Source organism: Brassica napus, chromosome A7 (genome assembly GCF_020379485.1).
Source record: "Brassica napus cultivar Da-Ae chromosome A7, Da-Ae, whole genome shotgun sequence".
Taxonomy (NCBI): Eukaryota; Viridiplantae; Streptophyta; class Magnoliopsida; order Brassicales; family Brassicaceae; genus Brassica; species Brassica napus.
In genome coordinates, this window is record NC_063440.1 from 21,380,335 (window position 1) to 21,400,457 (window position 20,123).

Below are 20,123 nucleotides of genomic sequence, written 5' to 3' on the forward strand. Positions count from 1 at the left end.
TACATTCTTTTTTTTCTCCTTTTGTAAAAGTGGATTCGTCAAATAGTATTCTAGATAAATAAATAAAATTGAAACATATATTTATTTTGTGTTAACTATGAAGAGTTTGAGCCGATTTAATTTCCCAGATCTGGAACTTGCGTACGTTAATAGATATAGAGACATGGTATATTCACTTTTTCATTAAATTTCAAATTAGGAATATCAATACATACGTTTAAACGTAATTTTCATGTGTTCATTTTTAAACTTATTCTCAACATTTTTAAAATGAAACTCGTTAGAATAAAAGTACAAAGAGGTAAAAAGATAAAAATACATTCTAACCAACTATTATTATTATTTTTCTCTCAGCGGATCACATTCTTGCAACTATTCAAATTAGACAAAAATACATAGTTCTCCAACTTTTCTTTGGACATAAATTTCCAACAAATTAGCAAGAAGAAAAAATTGACATACAATTGCAACTAGTGTAGGTATTACAGTTAAGCAACGGTACATATTAGGCAACTAAACTGGACTCACCACACTTTCCTGACTCTCTTATCACTTTGTATTTCCTACCGACCCAATAATAACATTTTGAATTATTTCCCTTAAAATCTCTATTATTGTCAGTTTTTTTTTATTATTATGAATTTATGAGGCACAGGCGCATACCGAAGCTTTATTTGACCGACATGCTGCCGAAATCTAAGAATGAAAATACAAAAAATCTCGGCCCTATATATAGACGCAAACGCAAAGTAGAAATCTCATCAAACAACAGCTGTTCATATCATATCCCACAAAAACACAAAAAAGCAGCTGCGAGTTTGATCAATATATATAATCTCTCGTACTTCCAGAAACCAAAAGCTAAGCGTTATGGGCTCCATGAATGGTTCAAAGAATGATGAGTACGTAAGGCTGTTAGGAGCATGGCCTAGCCCTTTCGTGCTGAGGACTCGGATCGCACTTAACCTAAAGCGTGTAGCGTACGAGTATCTCGAAGAAGAAGATACTTTGAATTCGGAGAGCGTGTTAAACTATAACCCCGTCCATAAACAGATCCCTATCCTCATCCATGGCAATAAACCAATCCGTGAATCTCTCAACATCGTCATGTACGTTGATGAAACTTGGCTCTCAGGTCCTCCCATACTTCCCTCTGATCCCTTTGATCGTGCCGTAGCTCGCTTTTGGGACGTCTACATCGATGAACACGTAAGTCATGTTTCATGTTTGTCTTAGCCCTCAGCTCTAGAAAAAAAAATAAAACCAAATACATACTTTGATTGTATGTTTGTATAATCATTCTATTTTTCTTGAACTTTTGTAGTGTTTTACATCAATCAATGGAGTGGCAGTAGCAAAAGACGAGGATGAAAGAAAGGCGGCGATAGCAAAGCTAGAGCAATGTATGGCTCTATTGGAAGAAACGTTTCAAGAATGCAGCAAAGGGAGAGGCTTCTTTGGAGGAGAAAACATTGGATTCATCGATATCGGTTTCGGATCAATGTTGGGTCCTCTCAAGGTTCTAGAGAAATTTACCGGGTTCAAGTTCATACATCCAGAGAACACACCAGGTCTTTTCCACTGGGCAGACAGATTCTACGCCCATGAAGCAGTCAAGCCTGTGATGCCCGATATTGAAAAGCTGGTCGAGTTTGCCAGGCTTAAGTTCAATACTTCAATATTTAAATGAGGACCAAAGAAGAAGACCAAAGGTTATAATTTATGTTTAAAATAAATAGACGACGTACAAATTACCATATGTATCGAATAATCGAGATCGAGGAATAAAGATGTTAGACTCGATTAATTGAAAGGCACAGTCAAAAAGTTCTTTTGTTGATTTTCTTTTTTAGGTTGAACTTTTGTATGATGTATAATATGAGAAAACGTAAATATTTTATATCTAAAGCTAACGTGATATCCATTGAGCAGGGAAACTTAGCCACATTTCATGAATTGGAAAAACCTCATAAATACACATAGCAAGTGGGAACTGATGAAGACACTGGTAGACCACCACATTGAGGCTATTGGTATTATGGGCCAATTAGTCAACGTACTAATGTTCCTGAATTACTTTCTGAATTAACTAGTTCACCATACTGATACTCCGATCGAAGTCGAAGACTAAGATAAACTGAATCATATATGGTTTTTCTTTCAAAACTGGCGATTACATACCTTACTAAGTAAGAATATATACCTACAAAAAGGTAGCGATTAGAGGGCCATGTTATTGATGTGTTTCATTCAGCGGTGGGTGGCGAATTAATTTTATGCCCTATTCACTATTCAATACTGGTATCTTTTATAGTTGAATTACAACTTTTCCATAATTAATTATGTGATTTAAACAATGATACAACAATAATATTATTTGATATTTGACCGTGACTTGTAGTATAAACTTTGTATCAGAACTGCTTTTATAACATAATTATGTGTTGGTTCTTCTCGGCTCGGCGGCGGTGTCTCTACGTGGTGGTCTTCCCGGTTTGGAGGTTTGGGCGATATGGCTGCTTATCTTTTGAGACGGACACAGGGTATGGGCCAATCTACCGGGTTCGGGCTCCTGGTTTAACAGCAGTCTGCTTTACTCAACGGCTGCATTAGGCAACTCTTGCTTCCTTTCTCTTCAGTGAAGACAATGCCTCGTTTAGCACTTTTACAAGGGCAAATCTCCAAAATAGCACATTTCTAAGTTTATATCACAAAAATAGCACTCAAAAACTAAAATGACCAAAATAGCATTTTATCTTTTGAAAAATTTAACTTTTTTTATTTTTCAAAATTTGAAATCTTATTCCCAAAACCTCACTTCTCAACTCTAAACCCTAAAACCTAAACTCTAAACCCTAAATTTTAAACCCTAAACTCCACCCCTTGAGTGCTATTTTTGTGACTTTTAGCCTTGAGTGCTAGTTTGGGAACAAAAACTTGATTTAGTGCTATTTTGGTCTTTTTCTCTTTTTACAATACCGTATTTTGTTGTTGTTTTAGATTAATTTTCTGCGAATCTGCCTTTTGTGATTTCTTTAACTCTGGCTAAAATAAAAAATGGTAAAAAATTTAACAGTTTTACCAAAAAGAAAAAATAAATAATTAACAGTCTTTAACAGTGTAACAAAACAAGAATAAAGACATGGATGATAACAAGCACTAAAGCTGGCCAAAATGTAAAGTATATAAGTATTATTTTTTTCTGACAGCGTAAAGTATATATATAAACATAGTTAATTTTAAAATTTTAAAGTTTATTTCAACATTTTTAACAAAATAAAATGATTTTGACTATAAATAAATTAAAAACACTGTTTTAGTCAATCATATATAGTTCGATAGTTCTTATATTTAAATGAATAAATTAAGATAATTATATGTATAGTTGTGTAATCATCATGGTTGCAAAAATAAAGTTAAAGAACAAAAGGTTGTTTATAGATCGAGGATATAAAAAACTGTTTTGTGATAGATTTATTATATTTGGAACAACAGATCTTGTTCTCTCAGAACCAGAAACAAATAATTATTTGAAAATAATTCGATAACATAAATAATTGAATTAGTGGAAGCACCATAGCCTAGTGGTTATGGTTTAAAGGCTTCTACACCCAGGTCTGAAGTTCAAATCCCAGACTATGCAATTTCTTGCAGATTGCACAGGAAATCCAGGTTTCAATTTCCGGAGCAAACGATTTATTCAACAATTATGCGATTACGGAAGAAAGACTTATAAGGGTTTCTCAACATGGTGCAAGTAAATCTAGTCAGGCGTGATCTTCATAGGACGGCTCAAATGATGCAGTTAGACCATCTCCAACCCACCTCTATTTTTATCTCTATATTTTTCTCTAAAATAGAGAAACTCTATTATAGAGGTGGATTTGCTCCAATGTATGCCTCTATAATAGAGTTCCTCTATTTATAGGGGAAAATATAGAGATTTGCTATTTTCATCTCTAAATATAGAGGTAAAAAGTAGGATTCCTCTATATTTTCTTCCTCTATTTTAGAGGCATACATTGGAGCAAATCCACCTCTATAATAGAGATCTCTATTTTAGAGGAAAATATAGAGACATACATTGGAGATGCTCTTAGACGTAGATCCTCATAAGGCAGGTAGTATTGTCGGTTATCGAATCGTCTTAGTAATCTTTCTCATAATTGTAATATCTAAATAAATCCCCGACAAAAAAAAAAAAAATTGAATTAAGGTGCAGTATAAAATCTACCTACCATCTTTGAAATATTCGGAAAAAGACTTTGCTAAGTGATCATCTAGGAGGAGGATGATATTGCATTAAAAAAAATAAGTAGTCCAACAGACAATCGTGACACACTTTCGTAGTTCAGTGCCGGTCAAACTGAAACACCTTAAATTCTAACGAAAAAAATCTTTAATTATAGTAGTATTTTAAAAGCCAAAAACATAAATAAAATAAGAAAATAAATATATACACAGCTGCCAAAGTGGCAGCTAAAGAAGCTCAAGAAACAGAAAACATAATAATCGAATTCTTTTTTTTTTGTAACATGGCTTTTAATAATCGAATTGTTCCTTATAAATACAATCAAATGTTAAACAGAAAAAACGATCTTTCGTCAAATGTTAAAGAACAAGAAAACAAACAACTCCATCTCTAGAGACACAACTCAAATCAATAAGAAACAAAAAAGTGAGATGGCTCAGAATGGTTCGAACGGTACTGTGAAGTTGCTTGGGACATGGTCAAGCCCATTCGCCTTGAGGTGTAGAATCGCTCTACACCGCAAGTCCGTCGAGTACGAGTACATAGAAGAAGCCGATGTGTTGAAATCGAAGAGCGATCTTCTTCTTAAATCCAACCCTATCCACAAGAAAGTCCCTGTTAAAAAAAAAAAAAAAAAAAAAAAGAAAGTCCCTGTTCTCAGCCTTCGTAAGATGAGATTTGGAGGAGGGCAGAATTGAAAACCGCTTTCTTTAACCCCAAGACCATTGAATGGTCCGTAAACGCTCAAAAGGCCAGAGCCAGTGCCATTGGAGTTGCTCTGAGAAAAGTCCGAAGAGATCGGTAAAACTAAGGCGCATAGCTCCAGAAGATGTCTCTGCCATCGTTGTACGGTATGGATCGAGGTAGGAGAAGTCATGATAGAAAATTCCGATTTGAATGCTGCCATCACAGAGGAGAATGAGCTACCACCGTCCGATGAGCTGTTTGTGGGACAAAAGTGAGGCACGGCAGCCATAAATGGTGAATCTTGTGAAGGATCTTCGGGAGACAAATTCAGAGCCGGTGGAACAAAGTCGACCTACTGAAGAGGCATGAAACTCTACTGTATAAACATGATCACAGGCTCTTGAGAGATTGTTGCATGTTTATTGTAAATTTTATGTTTTTTTTTTATGTATATTAGAGCACCTCCAAATCCAATAGTTAGTATTAGTATTAAAATTATTTATTTATGTTTTATTTTCTTTAAACAAGTTAATCATCTATTTGAAACATGTGTGTTTTTAGTATTCCATAGTTTTTTTAAAACTCATAATTAAGAACTTTTGCTCATTCTCTCTCTTAATTTCATTTTTTTTCAAATGCTAAGAACTCCTAATATTACCATTGGAGGTGCTTTTGCTTATGTATAAATTGGAACATTTGAATTCTTATAAAGTTATACTCCAACCAAAATCTAATGCAGAACTTTTTTCAAGTTTGACCATATATTTTTGAATATATGCCTACAAGGATGAGCACACAAGTTATGTATTAATTCATGGATTGAAAGATGAAAAGACGTTAACCAGAAAAGGTTAATGTTTCGAAAAAACATAGCTCCATCGCATCTTTTGTCTATATGCCTTCAAGAATGGGCCCAACGGTTTTGTGAAGTCATCCGATTTAAGGTTTAAAAAGGTTAACCAAGCTTTTGTATTCTTGCTTTCAAGGATGGTCCATAGGTTATCGTTTTTTGTAGACGTCTGGTTTTAACTAGTTCAGCTTTTGTTTGGAGTTGAGAATGTTTTTTTCTTTTTGATAACTCGAAGATATCCGGTGGATCGAGACTCAACCGATTAGTGTCTTGAAAACTTATCCACTGGTATCATATAGATCCACTGTTATTATAATACACTTTTAAGAAATAAATAAAATTGATTTTACTTAATTTTAGTTTAAGTATTTAAATAATGATATGAAAATATATTATAATAATTTCAAATATTCAGATCTAAAAGTGTATTAAATTTACATATATACAAAAGTGTAGTTTTTTAAAAGTTCAAATAAAGATGCAGCTTTCAATAAAATCTCATATAATTTTTTAACTTTTTTATAATCTAAAATACATAAAATACATAGTCTTCCTCTAGAATCACATATTTTCAGTGAATATTATAAAATATTAAATAAGAAACATATAAAAAATACACATGATATAAATAACACATATAACGAAAAAAATATGTGATGTTGAGATTAATAATATATTTAATAATAAACTAAATATGTAAAAATATTTTTGAGAATAACTTAGGTTTAAAAATTTCTTTATTAATTTCACATTGTTCAATATCCCATACATATTTTAGATAGTAGAAGACAACAAATTGTGAGTTTTACTCATTTTAATTTAATTTATTATTAATATTTTATAACATAGATGTAATATATTGTAATATATTGTAATATACATATAAAATATATGTTATTTGTATATAGTCCCGGGCGTAGCCCGGGAAAAATCTCTAGTGTGTCATTAATTGACATATATTACCATCCCTTAGCTGACTATTTCATTACTAACCTTAGAGCTTGGTTCTTCTGTATAACAGAGGTCTTATATGCTTATACACTACCATCCAATCTTAAAATTTAAATTTCCCTCTGTACACGATCTTATGAATTTCATCTTCATCGACTGTAAGTTTGTTAAAAGACCAGTGTTTGAATCCTAATCCCCTTTCAGTTTTTATTCTTTTATGTTCTGTTTCTTTTACTTATCTGTTTTTGTCCGAGAAAAATTGTGTTGACAAATAGTTATCTTTAACAAACAGACTTTCTTTAAGCTAAAGTTTTGATTGTTTGGGACTTTTAAAATACCCAACTAGAAACATAAATAGCCATATGGCCTTAATTGATTAATTTCATAAACAATATATAAATTATGTATGATAGTGTGTGTTATGTAAATCTCTTATATATTAATTGATGAGCATTACAACATTAGTTTGTAGTCACATGTCATCATTAGGATGATTTTTATTCATATTAATCGTTTCTAAAAAGTTTCATTTAATAGATATTTAAATTAAACATATATATATTAAATATGTATTACTAAATTAATCTATATACAATATAAGAATATAAATAAGTTAATTTCAAAATTTGTATTAAAAAGTATTGAGACTTTAATATTTTAATTTTGAAATTTGCATTAAAAATTTATAAACGATTATAAATTCCTAAAGTTATTAAAGTCTCATATTGAAAGTTTTGTGATTAATGATTTTTTTGGTACAACAAATATACAAATGTTAATAAAATTATACGAGTAGGAAACTTCAATTAATAAATATTCATAAATATTATATATATATATATCAATTTAATTTAAATTTAATTATATAACATATATTATAAAATGATTTTTTATTTATTTATTTACCAATAAAAATCATTGTAAATAAAAAAAGAGAGATTGTTTTGATTTATTTGCTTTCCAATTTAATTATATACGTAATAGTTACTCACTTTTAATTATTTAATATATTTATTATTTTATAATAAGGGATGAACACAAAATAAATAATGATATGTAACAGTAATTTATATATATATATATATATATAATATTCATTCTGCATTTTTATCCCGCACATTCATGTGCGGGTTATCACCTAGTTTAAGGTTTAAAAAGGTTAACCAAGCTTTTGTATTCTTGCTTTCAAGGATGGTCCATAGGTTATCGTTTTTTGTAGACGTCTGGTTTTAACTAGTTCAGCTTTTGTTTGGAGTTGAGAATGTTTTTTTCTTTTTGATAACTCGAAGATATCCGGTGGATCGAGACTCAACCGATTAGTGTTTTGAAAACTTATCCACTGGTATCATATAGATTCAGTTGCTTGCAATTGGAATTAAAGATTTATGCCGCTTGACCATATATTCTTAGTGTCTTGAGGTTGCTTCGAATTCAAATTGTTTGGCCAACCGGAATACGCCTACCACTACACCATCCATATGTTGTTAAGTTGAAAATGTTTTGAAAAGCAATTCTTTCTGATCCAGTCTAAATTAAATACATGAGAGAAAAAGACACCTCAATTCTATATGGCCCAGGCTCAACTAAATGGGAGAAAGAGATGTCTCAAGGCTATGGTCTCTTTTGCTAAGGAATCGAAGACGCTACGGTTTCCAAGCATATGGATAATGCCTAAACTCTCAAAATCATCATATAATTATGATAAAAGAAAGCAGGCCAGTCAATCTAATTTGCAATCATATTCAACAATCTGTTTCAACACAAATTAGCAATTTAAAAAAAAAAACTAGAACTTGATCCGCGCCTCTGCGAAGGTGCTTGATTTAATTTGTGTTTAACATAAAATCATAAACCATTGGTTTGATAAAAATAATTTCACACATATAGAATAGAATATATTATTTTATTTTATAATATAGATGTTTGATAATATTTTTATTTATTTATACATAATATTATATTATTTTTTATAATTTAATACAATTTGATGTAAATGTACTATTCACTTCATATATTGACCTGTTGTCTTTTGTGAAATTATTTTCAAATGAAAAAAACATACCTAAAATTTTAATTTTTGCATTAGTTTTCTATGAATTATTTTTAATTTTATGATATTTTGTTTTCTTAAAAATTGAACTCTCAAATTTTTTATATTTGATTAAACTAAATAAAGTAATACTATATTTAAAATTCTTTTATATAATATATACTATATATTTCAGTTTGTGTGTTTTTATTTTCACTATAAAGAAACAACAACCATTGTAATTAATTAATTTAAATTGATTTTAAATGTAGTGACATAATCTGTAAATAAAAAAAATATAAAAGGAGATATGTCATTTATTATAAATGCAATGACTAAATGTGTAAATAAAAGAAAGTAATTAATATGCTATTCATGTTTCCAAACAATTCTCATTTATTTATTTTATCCTTGTTTCCAAACAGTACTAAAGGTGCTTCAGTTTTAATAATATAGATAGATGTATAAAAGAAATAAAAGTGCTACTGAATTCAATAACCAAGCATTTAGAAAAGCAAAATTATCCATATTTTTCGTGTTAAAAACAACTGACTACAGTTTTAAATAATGTCTTCTACTTACTATCAAATAACAAATATTAACGATAAAGTGAAAAATTACATTTTCATGTATTTTTAAAGGAAAACTCATAAATAACATATTTTTAATTTTTGTTACAAATTAGTATTTAAAGAGATTTTTTTTCCAATACTAAATTAAGTTAGATCCTAAAATCTAAACTCTAATCAATAACCCTAAACACAAATATATAAATATATTTATGTTTTACCCTTTAATGAATGTTATTTTAAAGATTTATATATTGTGTGCTATTTATAAACAAAAACTTGATTTAGTGCTATTGAAAATTTGTCTTTTTTTCTTTAATAGTGAAACAAGTATATTATTTTAAAAGTAATAAAACAAATATTAAAAATATTAGTAGTAAACAATGAAAACTAATGTTGGCTTTAGTTAAAAATAAACTAAAATTTTAAAATATATTCATATTATTTTATTCATTTGGTTACTCATCCATAAACTGGGTTGAACCTTCCTACTAACTATTGTTATTTGTTATACTAATAATTATTAATTTTTATTTGTTATTTATTACAATATCCAGCTATTGCTATTTGTAATACTAATAATTATTAGTTTTTATTATAATTTAAGATAATTAAGTACACATAATTCATGGAGCATATATAGGGCCCGCATATATAGGGCCCGCATATATATCACTTTTATATTTTTTAGCAATACATAGATAGGATCATGCATCAAATCCCCATATATTTTGCACACATACACGTCACACGTATTGTTGTGAAAATGAAACGCACCGGCGGTATAGTTTATGGGGGATCCTCATTGAGAAATGCACCGGCGGCATAGTTAGCGATAAAAAGGAGACCCCTGACGGTGATGTTGACCAGATTAACTGAGGCAGTTAGTGTACCGTCCGGTGGATAGATTTGGCACGTGCCAGTCGGAAGATTAGCTTCGATAATGCAGTTACTTGGATTGACCAAAAGCGTCTCTACTGTGTTGAGCACAATAACAAATACACCGTAGGGATTTGTCACTGCTTGAGCGATGGTTGAGTTTGCGCTGCCACATATTAAGTAGACTGTGGCGTTAGAGACTGGTGGTGCACTTGGATTCCCGTTAAGGCTACAACGCAGGGTACCACGAATGTAGACTTCTTTGATTAGGATGCCAAAAAGTGTTAAGGTGTGGCATATGTAAAAGAGTGAAGCAATGAGAAGTACGAAGAGGAGAAAAACATTTGAATTTGCCATATTTTTTCTTTACTTCCTTCAGTTTTGTTTGGCGAATATGCTTTGAAGGTAGCGAGTGGTATATATAAACATAAGGAGAGATCGGGGGTTGGGTATGTTTGAGATATTAGTTTTGACTATCGGATGAATCATGGATCTGTCAAGATCAAATATAAAGTCTGTTGATAGTTGGGATACACCGTACACGATATTGTTACTGGTTGCAATTAATCTTGTAGTAACTTCTCATTTTAACTCCGCCTTTTTGTTATGTTTACTCCATATAGCCACATGAAACCCTAGGAAGAGTAGAAATTAATGTATTCCATTTGTGTTCTTACTTGGATTAGCAGAGCTAGAAAACAAAATACCAGTGTTATAAAATAGTATTACTATAAATACTATAAAATAATATTACTGATCAAAATCTTTCAGGAAATGAAAACAAATACTTAGAAATATAATCAAAAGTAACCAAACGTGTTTAATATTACTGAAGCAATTATAATTGTTTATTTGTTTTGTTCTAGTGAAACAAGAAAATATAGTGTAGTATACGTGCGGAGGTCTCCAAGTGTTAGAAAATCATCGTTAATTTAAGTTAGACGATGGCAATGTCTTGATACATACACGCGAGTACGTACATGAAAAACGTGTCAAATTTTATTTTCACTAAATTTCAATTATTCATTAAGTTAATTTCGTGGAATTTTGCTTGTTTTTTTTTATTCTTATGACGGAAAAAAAATCGTAAACCCAAAAAACATTATTGTGTTTTGTATCAGCTGGTTGTATAGGGTAAGTGTACTAAAGCATATTCAACTTCTCTTTTAGAAAGCAAAATATGTTGGGAACAGAATCGTGTGGATTGCGAGTCCAACAATCCAATGAAACTAGCATGAATCCATATAATTATATATCGAGAGAAAACAAGACACAAACCACCAAAATTCTGCAAAACATCTAAGAAAATTATTGCTTATATTCAACAATAAGGTTTCCGACCGCCAACATTACCACCTTTCAGTGACGCCTATGAGATGGCAGGCAGGATGATGAATATGGTGATGTCTTCTTTGACTACCCTCCCTTTAACAAAATAGATCACTGTTTAGAACGCCAATCGAAGGAAGATGAACGTGACAAAAAAAAAAAAAAAGGATGAACGTGACAACATCGTATCATTTTATAGTAAGTCAAAGCAGAGTATTTGACTAGTCTACATATTAATATCCCTTACAGATCGCCTCTTATGTCGAGCTAGATTGTAAACTTGTAAGACGATTTAGTAATACAATACCAGCCAAGTGATGAAAGTGTATCCTAGAACTCTTTGTGAATACCATACACTTCACTCCAATCATGCTTGTTAGATGTTCTGGAAACAGGTTGGAAGTTGTCTAGAGAATGCCTCTAAAAGCTGATGCCAACTCCTGCGTCCATATGCAATGAGACATGGTAAGTTCTCTTATATGGGTTATCAGATCCGTAATTTCCTTGTAATTTGATGCTTATTGTAGTACTAAAACAAACCATATTATTCTAGAATCAGGTGCTAGTTGGCATACTGCTGCGAGTTACGAACCATGTTGATTACATTGATAGAAAACACACGATTTGATCATTTGGTTTCCCAATATTGATATCTTACGGTTACATGAATCAACAAAATATTTTTTTTCCGAATCTCTATTCTCCATAGTCCACATATACAAAATCTATAAACAAACATAATACAAACTTCAAGTGGTGTGACTAGGATTACGTCACACATACACACACACCCATGTGGGGTTTGCCTTTCAACTCTGACACACGTGGGGACAAGTCAAACTCTTTTTTCACTTCATTACATTACATCATCGCAATCTAATCCAACAGTCAACATTTCGTCACGTCATCTTCACCAACACGTGTACGGCTCTTAATCCTCCTGAGCTCTCCAACAATCTCCTTCGCGTCCGGACGATCATCCTTATCCACCGCAACACACCGGAACGCCAGCTCAGCAACCGCCGCAACGCCACCTTCGTCGTCATCACTCGCTATCAACGGGTCAACCACCTGATCGAGAAGACCCATCTGTAGCTTGGAGACAAACAGTTCAGCCAAAGCCATGTCTCTCTTCTCACGACGCTGGTCAACAGCTTTCATCCCCGTCATCAACTCCATCAAAACGACGCCGTAACTATACACGTCACTCTTCTCGGTTAACCGGAAAGACCGGTGATAATCCGGATCCAGATAACCGGGCGTACCTTGTGGGCCCGTGCAGACGTAATCAGACGAAGAAGCCGAGTTCACCGTCGTCTCGGAGAACACCAAGAGCCTAGAGAGACCAAAGTCACCGACTTTGATTCTCATGTCTTTCTCCACGAAGATGTTCGACGAAGTAATGTCTCTATGAACAACCGGTGGAGTGATAGAGAAGTGTAGATACTCCATAGCCAAAGCCGTTTGCAAAGCGATGTCTAACCGTATTCGCCACGTCATCTTCGACTTCCTCCCGTGGAGATGATCCGCTAAAGTTCCGTTGGTGACGTAATCGTGAACGAGGAGAAGCCCTCTCGGGTCGGAGCAGTATCCATGGAGCTTGACGAGGTTGGGGTGGTTGATCGAGGAGAGGATCAAGATCTCGTTGCAGAAAGACTTCATGGAGAAGGCTTTGCAGTGCTCGGTGTCGGCGGCGGTGGCGCCGTGGTGGTGGTGGAGGAACTTCACGGCGAGGAGCTGGCCGTCGGCGAGCTGGCCTAGGTACACGGAGCCGAATCCTCCGTCGCCGATCTTGCGCTTGGGGTCGAACTTGTTGGTGGCGGACTCGAGCTCCTCGAAGGTGAAGACCGGAGGGAGGAGAGCGGCGGAGCGGTGGCGGCGGAGGAAGAGAGCTGCGGGGTCTTCTTCGTTGACTGAAGATAAGAAGCTCGCTCTTCTTGATCGGAAGATGGCTACTGCGACGGAGATAGCGAGGAGAAGACAGGTTAAAGCGAAGATGAGACATAACACTGCGACGTGGTTGTTGACTGTTGTTGTCTCTCTTTGAGACGAGAAACAGATGAAGTCTTGTCTCGGGTGGGTCGAGTTAAACCCGCAGACTCCGTTCTTGACCCGACAGTCTTTGCATTTAGTGAAGTATGGGTCTTGAGACTCGTCCCATTCGACTTCGAATCCGAATCTGGTTAAGAAGTCTTGGAGGAAGCTTAGGAGATCTCCTTGACAGCCTTGCTCGGATAAGGACCCGTGGGTTGATTCGCATCCGTGGAGGATCCGACCCGGGTTCTTTAGTAGTTTGCAGTCTTGAGGACAGCGACTACAGTTTGGGAGAGTTAAAGGAGAGCAAGGACGGAGGAGAGAGAGACGGGAGCAAGAGGAGTCGGAGACTCTGAAAGGAGAACCGGTTAAGTCGATGAACCGGTTAGGGGAGGAGGAGAACCGGAGAGAGGAGCAGTTGTTTTGGTTAGAGTCTAACTGTGGGGAGAGGGTGAGAGAGGAGGAGAGGGAGGAGTAATGGAGGAGAGAGAAAGTGAGGTTTTTGATTGAGATGGTGGCGCGTGGAGATGAGCATTGGATCTGGAAGTGTGGGTGGCCGCATCCCGGAGAGGTAGAGAATGGGAAGGGTGGAGAGGAGTTAAACGGAGGGCAATGAAAGGAAGTAGAAGAAGATGAGCATGAAGATGAGTAAGTTTTAACAATGGTGAGGATGAGTGTGAGTAGAGAAAAGCACCGTCGCGAAGAAGACAGTGACTGAGACATAGAGAGAGAGATCTGAATCTGGTAACTGGAGTTCTCGAAGTGGACAGTGTTGTGAGGAAGAGGTTGAAGTAAGGAGAAGAAGAGGCACGTGAAGGTTTAGGAACTCGGAAACTGAAGAGTTTTAACTTTTTTGTTTTATTTTCTTTTAATATAAAATGAACATCTTGGCAATTTTGTATTTTTTTTTAATTACGTTTTCGTTTCTTTCTATGCAGGAAGTCGAATTCAAAATGTTTCCATGAATGTGTATACTTCAAAAGCTTCATTAAATTAAAATTCCACGTGAAGAAAAAACGATTTCAAAATATTTTAGAAATTCTTTTTATTTTTGTTCAAATTAAGCCAAATGCACTTTTTGAGAAAGTATATGAATGAGAGACGTACAGAAAAAATGGGACGCCGGACTATGAGAGCACATACGCGAAAAGAAAAGAAAAAGGGTCAAAAGGGGACGACATACATTGTAGACATTGAAATTTAGTTCATATTATAGTGGAAGCTTTTTTATTTTTTATTTTGACAATAATGAAGTAGAAGCTGTATATGCTAATATGCACTTTGAATTATTGCTGGAACTTATGAGCTTATCCAATGAGAATTTTATGTTGGGTTTTTTAATATGTAACATACAAAATATTGATAGTATTTAACTAGTAGCAGGTATTTTCGAAACCTGTCACTTTACACCAATTTTTATATAAAAACAAATTAATTTGAAAACTTCGATGTGGATCTTTTTGAAATATTTATGAATCATACATTGATTTTTTGGTTTATTATTTTGAGAGACTCTACATCAAAAACTCTCATTAATCATGCATTTAAAAAAACTCATCTAAAAATTTATGCATATATATGGTAGACAAAGACTTAACGACATTAGATAGAACTTACAAGACAATGCTAGCTTTTGTGTTACTAAATTCGAGAAATAAGATGTTGAAAAAGACTTAACAAATCATAGTTGGTCTTTTAAATAGCTTAAATGTTATTAAAGTCATATTATAATTTGATGGAGAACACATCAAACCTACCTTTGTCAAATCTGTTTCGCGAAATCCACAGATATTACTCATCCGTTGTCTTGATCCGGCGGGTCGGGTCCTGATACATAAATGAAAAAACAGTGGCTACTTTGTTCACATCTTTATTTTGTCCTCCAAACAATAAAGGATCGCAGCAAAAATGTAAGACGCAATGATAGTATGGTACATCCGCTGATTTGGAGCCTTACCCATTCATGACATGATTCATATCAAAAGGGGTAATTAATGCGATGGGATCAAATAAAGCTGACCTTTTTGTGGTCTCTCTCTTTAATAATGTTTGTCTGATTATATTTCTCAAACTCAATCATGAACCATTTGAACGTACTATTGGGCCTGTATCTCTAGACCCATGGCCATACTTAGCTATTATAGGTTTTATTGGATCCATTGGATTACTTGAGTTCGTTAAGCTCAAAAACACTTGAAACCGCAATATAGTGGCCTGGCCCGAGCCAAGTGGCATTTTCCAAGTTTGAGAGTGAGAGAGTTCTAGCATCTGTTGTCATAGGTGATTTTAGACTTGATCTTTGTTTTTGAATATTTTTTATTGGTTGCCACTTCTTTGTTTGTGAAGTTGGCTTTAGTTGAGATCTTAGATTTTCTTTTTCTCTTCCTTTAAGATATTATATTGATACTTCATCAAGAGAATGTACTTGAAATCTTAGATAAGTATCATTTATTTTAATTTTCAAAATATATTTTGCGAAACAAAGTTGCAGCGGGTGCTCCAACACCTGCCGTGAAGATCAGCAGATTTCTGAGCATATAAGAAATCTTGTTCTGATATGTTTCCTGGGTAATATTCTTAGAAGAATCTCATATAGATTCCTATTCGGTCATTGTTGGATTTAGATCATGTAGTTCCCTTCACAATCTCCATGATCAACTGAACTCAAAGTAGATTAGCTATCAAATACTAGCGGATTAGTACACGCTGATCCAATCACTGTTGAAATGAGTACGTGTAGATTTTGGTTCATTTATTTTAAGTTGGTTATGAATTTGCATAGCATGTTGATTTGTCTTCGTATATATACTGAGGCGAACAGATTTGAAATATCCGATTCGATTTCCTTTGTATTTTCTTGGTTAATTTTGCACCGATTCTTGATCACCGAACCAAAACTGAGATCATTTTTACATTCAAACCAAAACCAAAACAGATGACTTAAAGCGGATTTGGCACGAATCTAGTTTGTCCGGTCCATGACAACGACCATATACGTAAATAATAAGAGTAACGTATCACAGGCACGAGAAAAATGTAAATAAGTTGTTGTCGCTTATGATCTCTTTGTCATCCCTTATGAGTTACGCCTTAAAGAGAGTCCCACACTCGTCAACCTCAATCTTGGTGTTTCTTACAGGAAATAATTATACATTGTTTTCTCCCTCATATATCCATGGATCCCACCCATATCTATCATTTATAAATTTTTGATTATTGTTTTTGCCTATATTCGAATTTACCTGAATACAGCTGTGATATACTATAAACGAATATTAATATATATGTACACGAATAGATTACAATTTCCAGCGAGTTTACACATTATAAAATTAGCAGTCTTGACACATTATAAAATTAGCAGTCTTGTAAGTAGTGAGGAAAAATAGATTCAACTTAATCGTAGGAACAATGTATATTCAATTTTCATCACAGAAACAAAATAGATTGATTTTCATCATAGGATACTTTTAATAAATACTGTTCCCTTGGTTAACAAGCTGTAACGGGGAAGCATACGTAAAAGGATAATAACTACGTATATATATATATATGCTGCGTGGAAATAACAGATATAGTTAAACACGTCAATTAAGCACGACCTTTCTATGCCTAGTGGCTAAAAATCGTTTCATCACATGACTATTCATTATTCAATTAATTCAAAATAAACGATTGAAAAAGGTCCCACGTCACCGCGTGCCGCTTTGGACTTGGTCTCGAATAATAAATACATATCAAACACTACATTTACATCACAATTCGCTTGTGAATCAAATCTTAGTAATAACATAGCTAGCTAGTATCAAGAAAATGGATTTTTTCCACAAAGCTAAAGCCGTTAGGATGCGTAACGTCCATGAGAAGTATCTAACGGCGGACGAGGACGAAGAGACGGTGACTCAAGACAGGAATGGTTCCGACAAGAGAGCTCGGTGGACCGTCGAACCAGTTCGGGGTTCCTTTGAAGTGATCCGCTTAAGGAGTTGCTACGGTAATTATCTCACCGCTTCTAACGAACGGTTCTTGCTCGGTGCCACGGGACTTAAAGTGGTCCTGTCCAAACCGAGTCGGCTTAACGCGTCCGTCGAGTGGGAGCCGGTGAGAGAAGGATCCAAAATCAAGCTCAAGACTAGACACGGTAACCTTCTCCGAGCCAATGGTGGACTTCCTCCGTGGCGTAACTCAGTCACTCATGACTCTCCTCATAGTTCGGACTCGTTCTTGTGGGATGTTGATATCGTTGAGATCTTGGTTGAAACGGCTATTCCGGCTCCGGCAGTGGCAACAACTCCTCCGCCACATAGGAGGCCATCGAGTCCCCCGCCACATAGGAGGCCGTCGAGTCCTCCGGTGTCTAGGACTTCTTCAGACACATCCGAGGAAAATGTTGGTATTTTTTAAAAGCAGATTTATTACAGATTATTTTTTTGAAAATAATCAGATTTATGTATTAGGCTGAAATTATGATGTTACAGGTTATTTTTTAAAAGCAGATTTATTACAGATTATGATGTTACAGATTATTATTTTTTAAATCGAAAATATGTATTAGGCTGAAATTTTTCAGAAGTTTTCTGGTGTCGAATTTTTTTTTTTTTTTTTCAAGATTGTCGTCTTAACATTTTCTTGATTTTGTATTGACTAGTTGACTGAGTCGCCGCCGAAATCTGAAGGAAGGATCATATATTACCACATCGCAGACGAAGAAGGTCACGTGGAGGATGAGTCAGCCGTTGGATACGCTTTAACTTTCAAAGGAAACAGCGTGGAGCAGTTGACTCAGGTGTTGAGGGAAGAGACTAGCATGGATGATGTTGTCGTGTGTACACGCAATCCTTTAAACGGCAAGCTGTTCCCTCTTCGTTTGCAGCTTCCGCCAAATAATGGAAAAATGCATGTCGTTCTAGTACCGTCAAATACTTCTTAAATGGCGTGCTGTGTGTGTTCTGCAATAATGGTCGAATATATGGTGTTGACCAAAAGATAAACGATTGGTCCTCGGTTCCATTAGATAAGAGTATATAGATTAATAGATAGATCTTATTGTGGGTGTTTAATCTTTCATTGTTTTTGTTATTTTGTAAACGTATTATTTAAGTTTAGCCATTTTATATGTAAACATCCGCCATCATGAATGATGTTACTATAAGACTTCTTATCAATCAGCAGAGACTTTAAAGTGCTCAAGCATGTTGTTCAAAAAAAAAAAGTGCTCAAGTAATTGCGCAAGTCTTCACCAACTCTGCTACTAATTTGTCCCTTTTTCCTTTTGATATTACTAAATTGTTCTTCTACTAAAGTGGTTCCAATAAAGAATTTGTTTACACAATCACCACCAAAGCAAAAATAACAATCTCCATTTCCGATAAGAAGATAGATTTTAACAAGATTCACATATATATATATATATATATATATATGAAAAAATGATTAATGATCAAATACGATGTTGCAACTACGTTAATTGTAGGCAAACAGTCCGGTCGATTCCGATAATACAAAACTAATTACCATTGTAGAATCTGCATGGCATTAAGTTACAGAAGAAAAAAAATCTGCATGGCACCACAGGGCGTGTAGATACCTAAATCTATATAGGAGTGGGCGAAATTCAAATAACAATGTACCTTCCATCGTGTCTCAAGTGAGAATGCATTTCCTATGAATATGATATCGTCAGATGTCATTTAAGAACAAAATTAGGTGATGTAAACAATATCCTATAGTTTAGTTATAGACTAACAGGTGATAAACAAACTGTCTAGAAAATACTAATTAAACTAGACAATATATAGCAGGAAGTTTGGGACAACGATATTAGAAGTTATGACTCGACAACTGACGCTTTGTGAATACTATCGACATGTATTTTAGAAATCATTTCTCAAACTGATGAGCATTCAATGCGCCGCATTGGAAACAAATCCTGGAGGCTAAATAAGGATTGGTTTGGCGCAAGTGTTTGAGCAATTACATTTCTCCAAAGGGTATCCATTACAACAGAAGTTGGAACTTGGAACCAATTCCAAATGGTTTATCAATCGAGTCTGATATATATATAGTTTCTCACCTTTCAGTCTCAGATCTTTATGAGATAGTGTTCATATGAACGCAAATGAACTAACAAGAGAAGCAAAAACAAAAAAAAAGGATGTTCACACAACGGTAACTATCTTCTCCTTGTCAAATATCTCATTAAGCGAATGTGGGAATCCTTTAGCAACATACGAGGAAGCCTAAAATCTACCACAACACTCCTAGCAATCTCATAAGCAACCTTATTGCATTAGGTGATTAAAAATCAATACACCAATTCGGTTTCTTTTGTGAAAATATAACAAGAGAGAGAGAGAGAGAGAGAGAGAGAGAGAGAGAGAGAGAGAGAGAGAGAGAGAGAGAGAGAGAGACAGAGAGAGAGAGAGAGAGAGAGAGAGAGAGAGAGAGAGAGAGAGAGAGAGACAGAGACAGAGAGAAGTGATTTAAGAGGGATTCCATTGACTCGGTTGATGAATGAGCTCTTCATATCAGCTGCAAAAATAA

The 20,123-nt window shown here is 34.3% G+C and overlaps 4 protein-coding genes across 4 annotated transcripts; 2 read left to right on the forward strand and 2 right to left on the reverse strand.

Moving 5' to 3' along the window:
* Positions 1-744: 744 nt before the first annotated feature.
* On the forward strand, positions 745-1,913 carry LOC106353951 (glutathione S-transferase U11). The gene is made up of 2 exons (XM_013793787.3): positions 745-1,209; positions 1,325-1,913. The coding sequence occupies exons 1-2, from the start codon at positions 871-873 to the stop codon at positions 1,688-1,690; spliced, it is 705 nt and encodes a 234-aa protein (XP_013649241.1). The 5' UTR covers positions 745-870; the 3' UTR covers positions 1,691-1,913.
* A 7,687-nt stretch (positions 1,914-9,600) lies between these two features.
* BNAA07G24030D lies at positions 9,601-10,660 on the reverse strand. The gene has a single exon (XM_013795742.3). It carries the CDS (start codon positions 10,572-10,574, stop codon positions 10,128-10,130), a length of 447 nt encoding a protein of 148 aa, XP_013651196.1. The 5' UTR covers positions 10,575-10,660; the 3' UTR covers positions 9,601-10,127.
* Positions 10,661-12,155: 1,495 nt separating this feature from the next.
* Positions 12,156-14,756, reverse strand: LOC106353819 (LEAF RUST 10 DISEASE-RESISTANCE LOCUS RECEPTOR-LIKE PROTEIN KINASE-like 1.5). Its single transcript, XM_013793623.3, has one exon. It carries the CDS (start codon positions 14,301-14,303, stop codon positions 12,435-12,437), a length of 1,869 nt encoding a protein of 622 aa, XP_013649077.3. The 5' UTR covers positions 14,304-14,756; the 3' UTR covers positions 12,156-12,434.
* Positions 14,757-17,193: 2,437 nt separating this feature from the next.
* LOC106446515 lies at positions 17,194-18,770 on the forward strand. The gene is made up of 2 exons (XM_013888272.3): positions 17,194-17,969; positions 18,229-18,770. Exons 1-2 carry the CDS (start codon positions 17,394-17,396, stop codon positions 18,508-18,510), a joined length of 858 nt encoding a protein of 285 aa, XP_013743726.1. The 5' UTR covers positions 17,194-17,393; the 3' UTR covers positions 18,511-18,770.
* Positions 18,771-20,123: the final 1,353 nt, after the last annotated feature.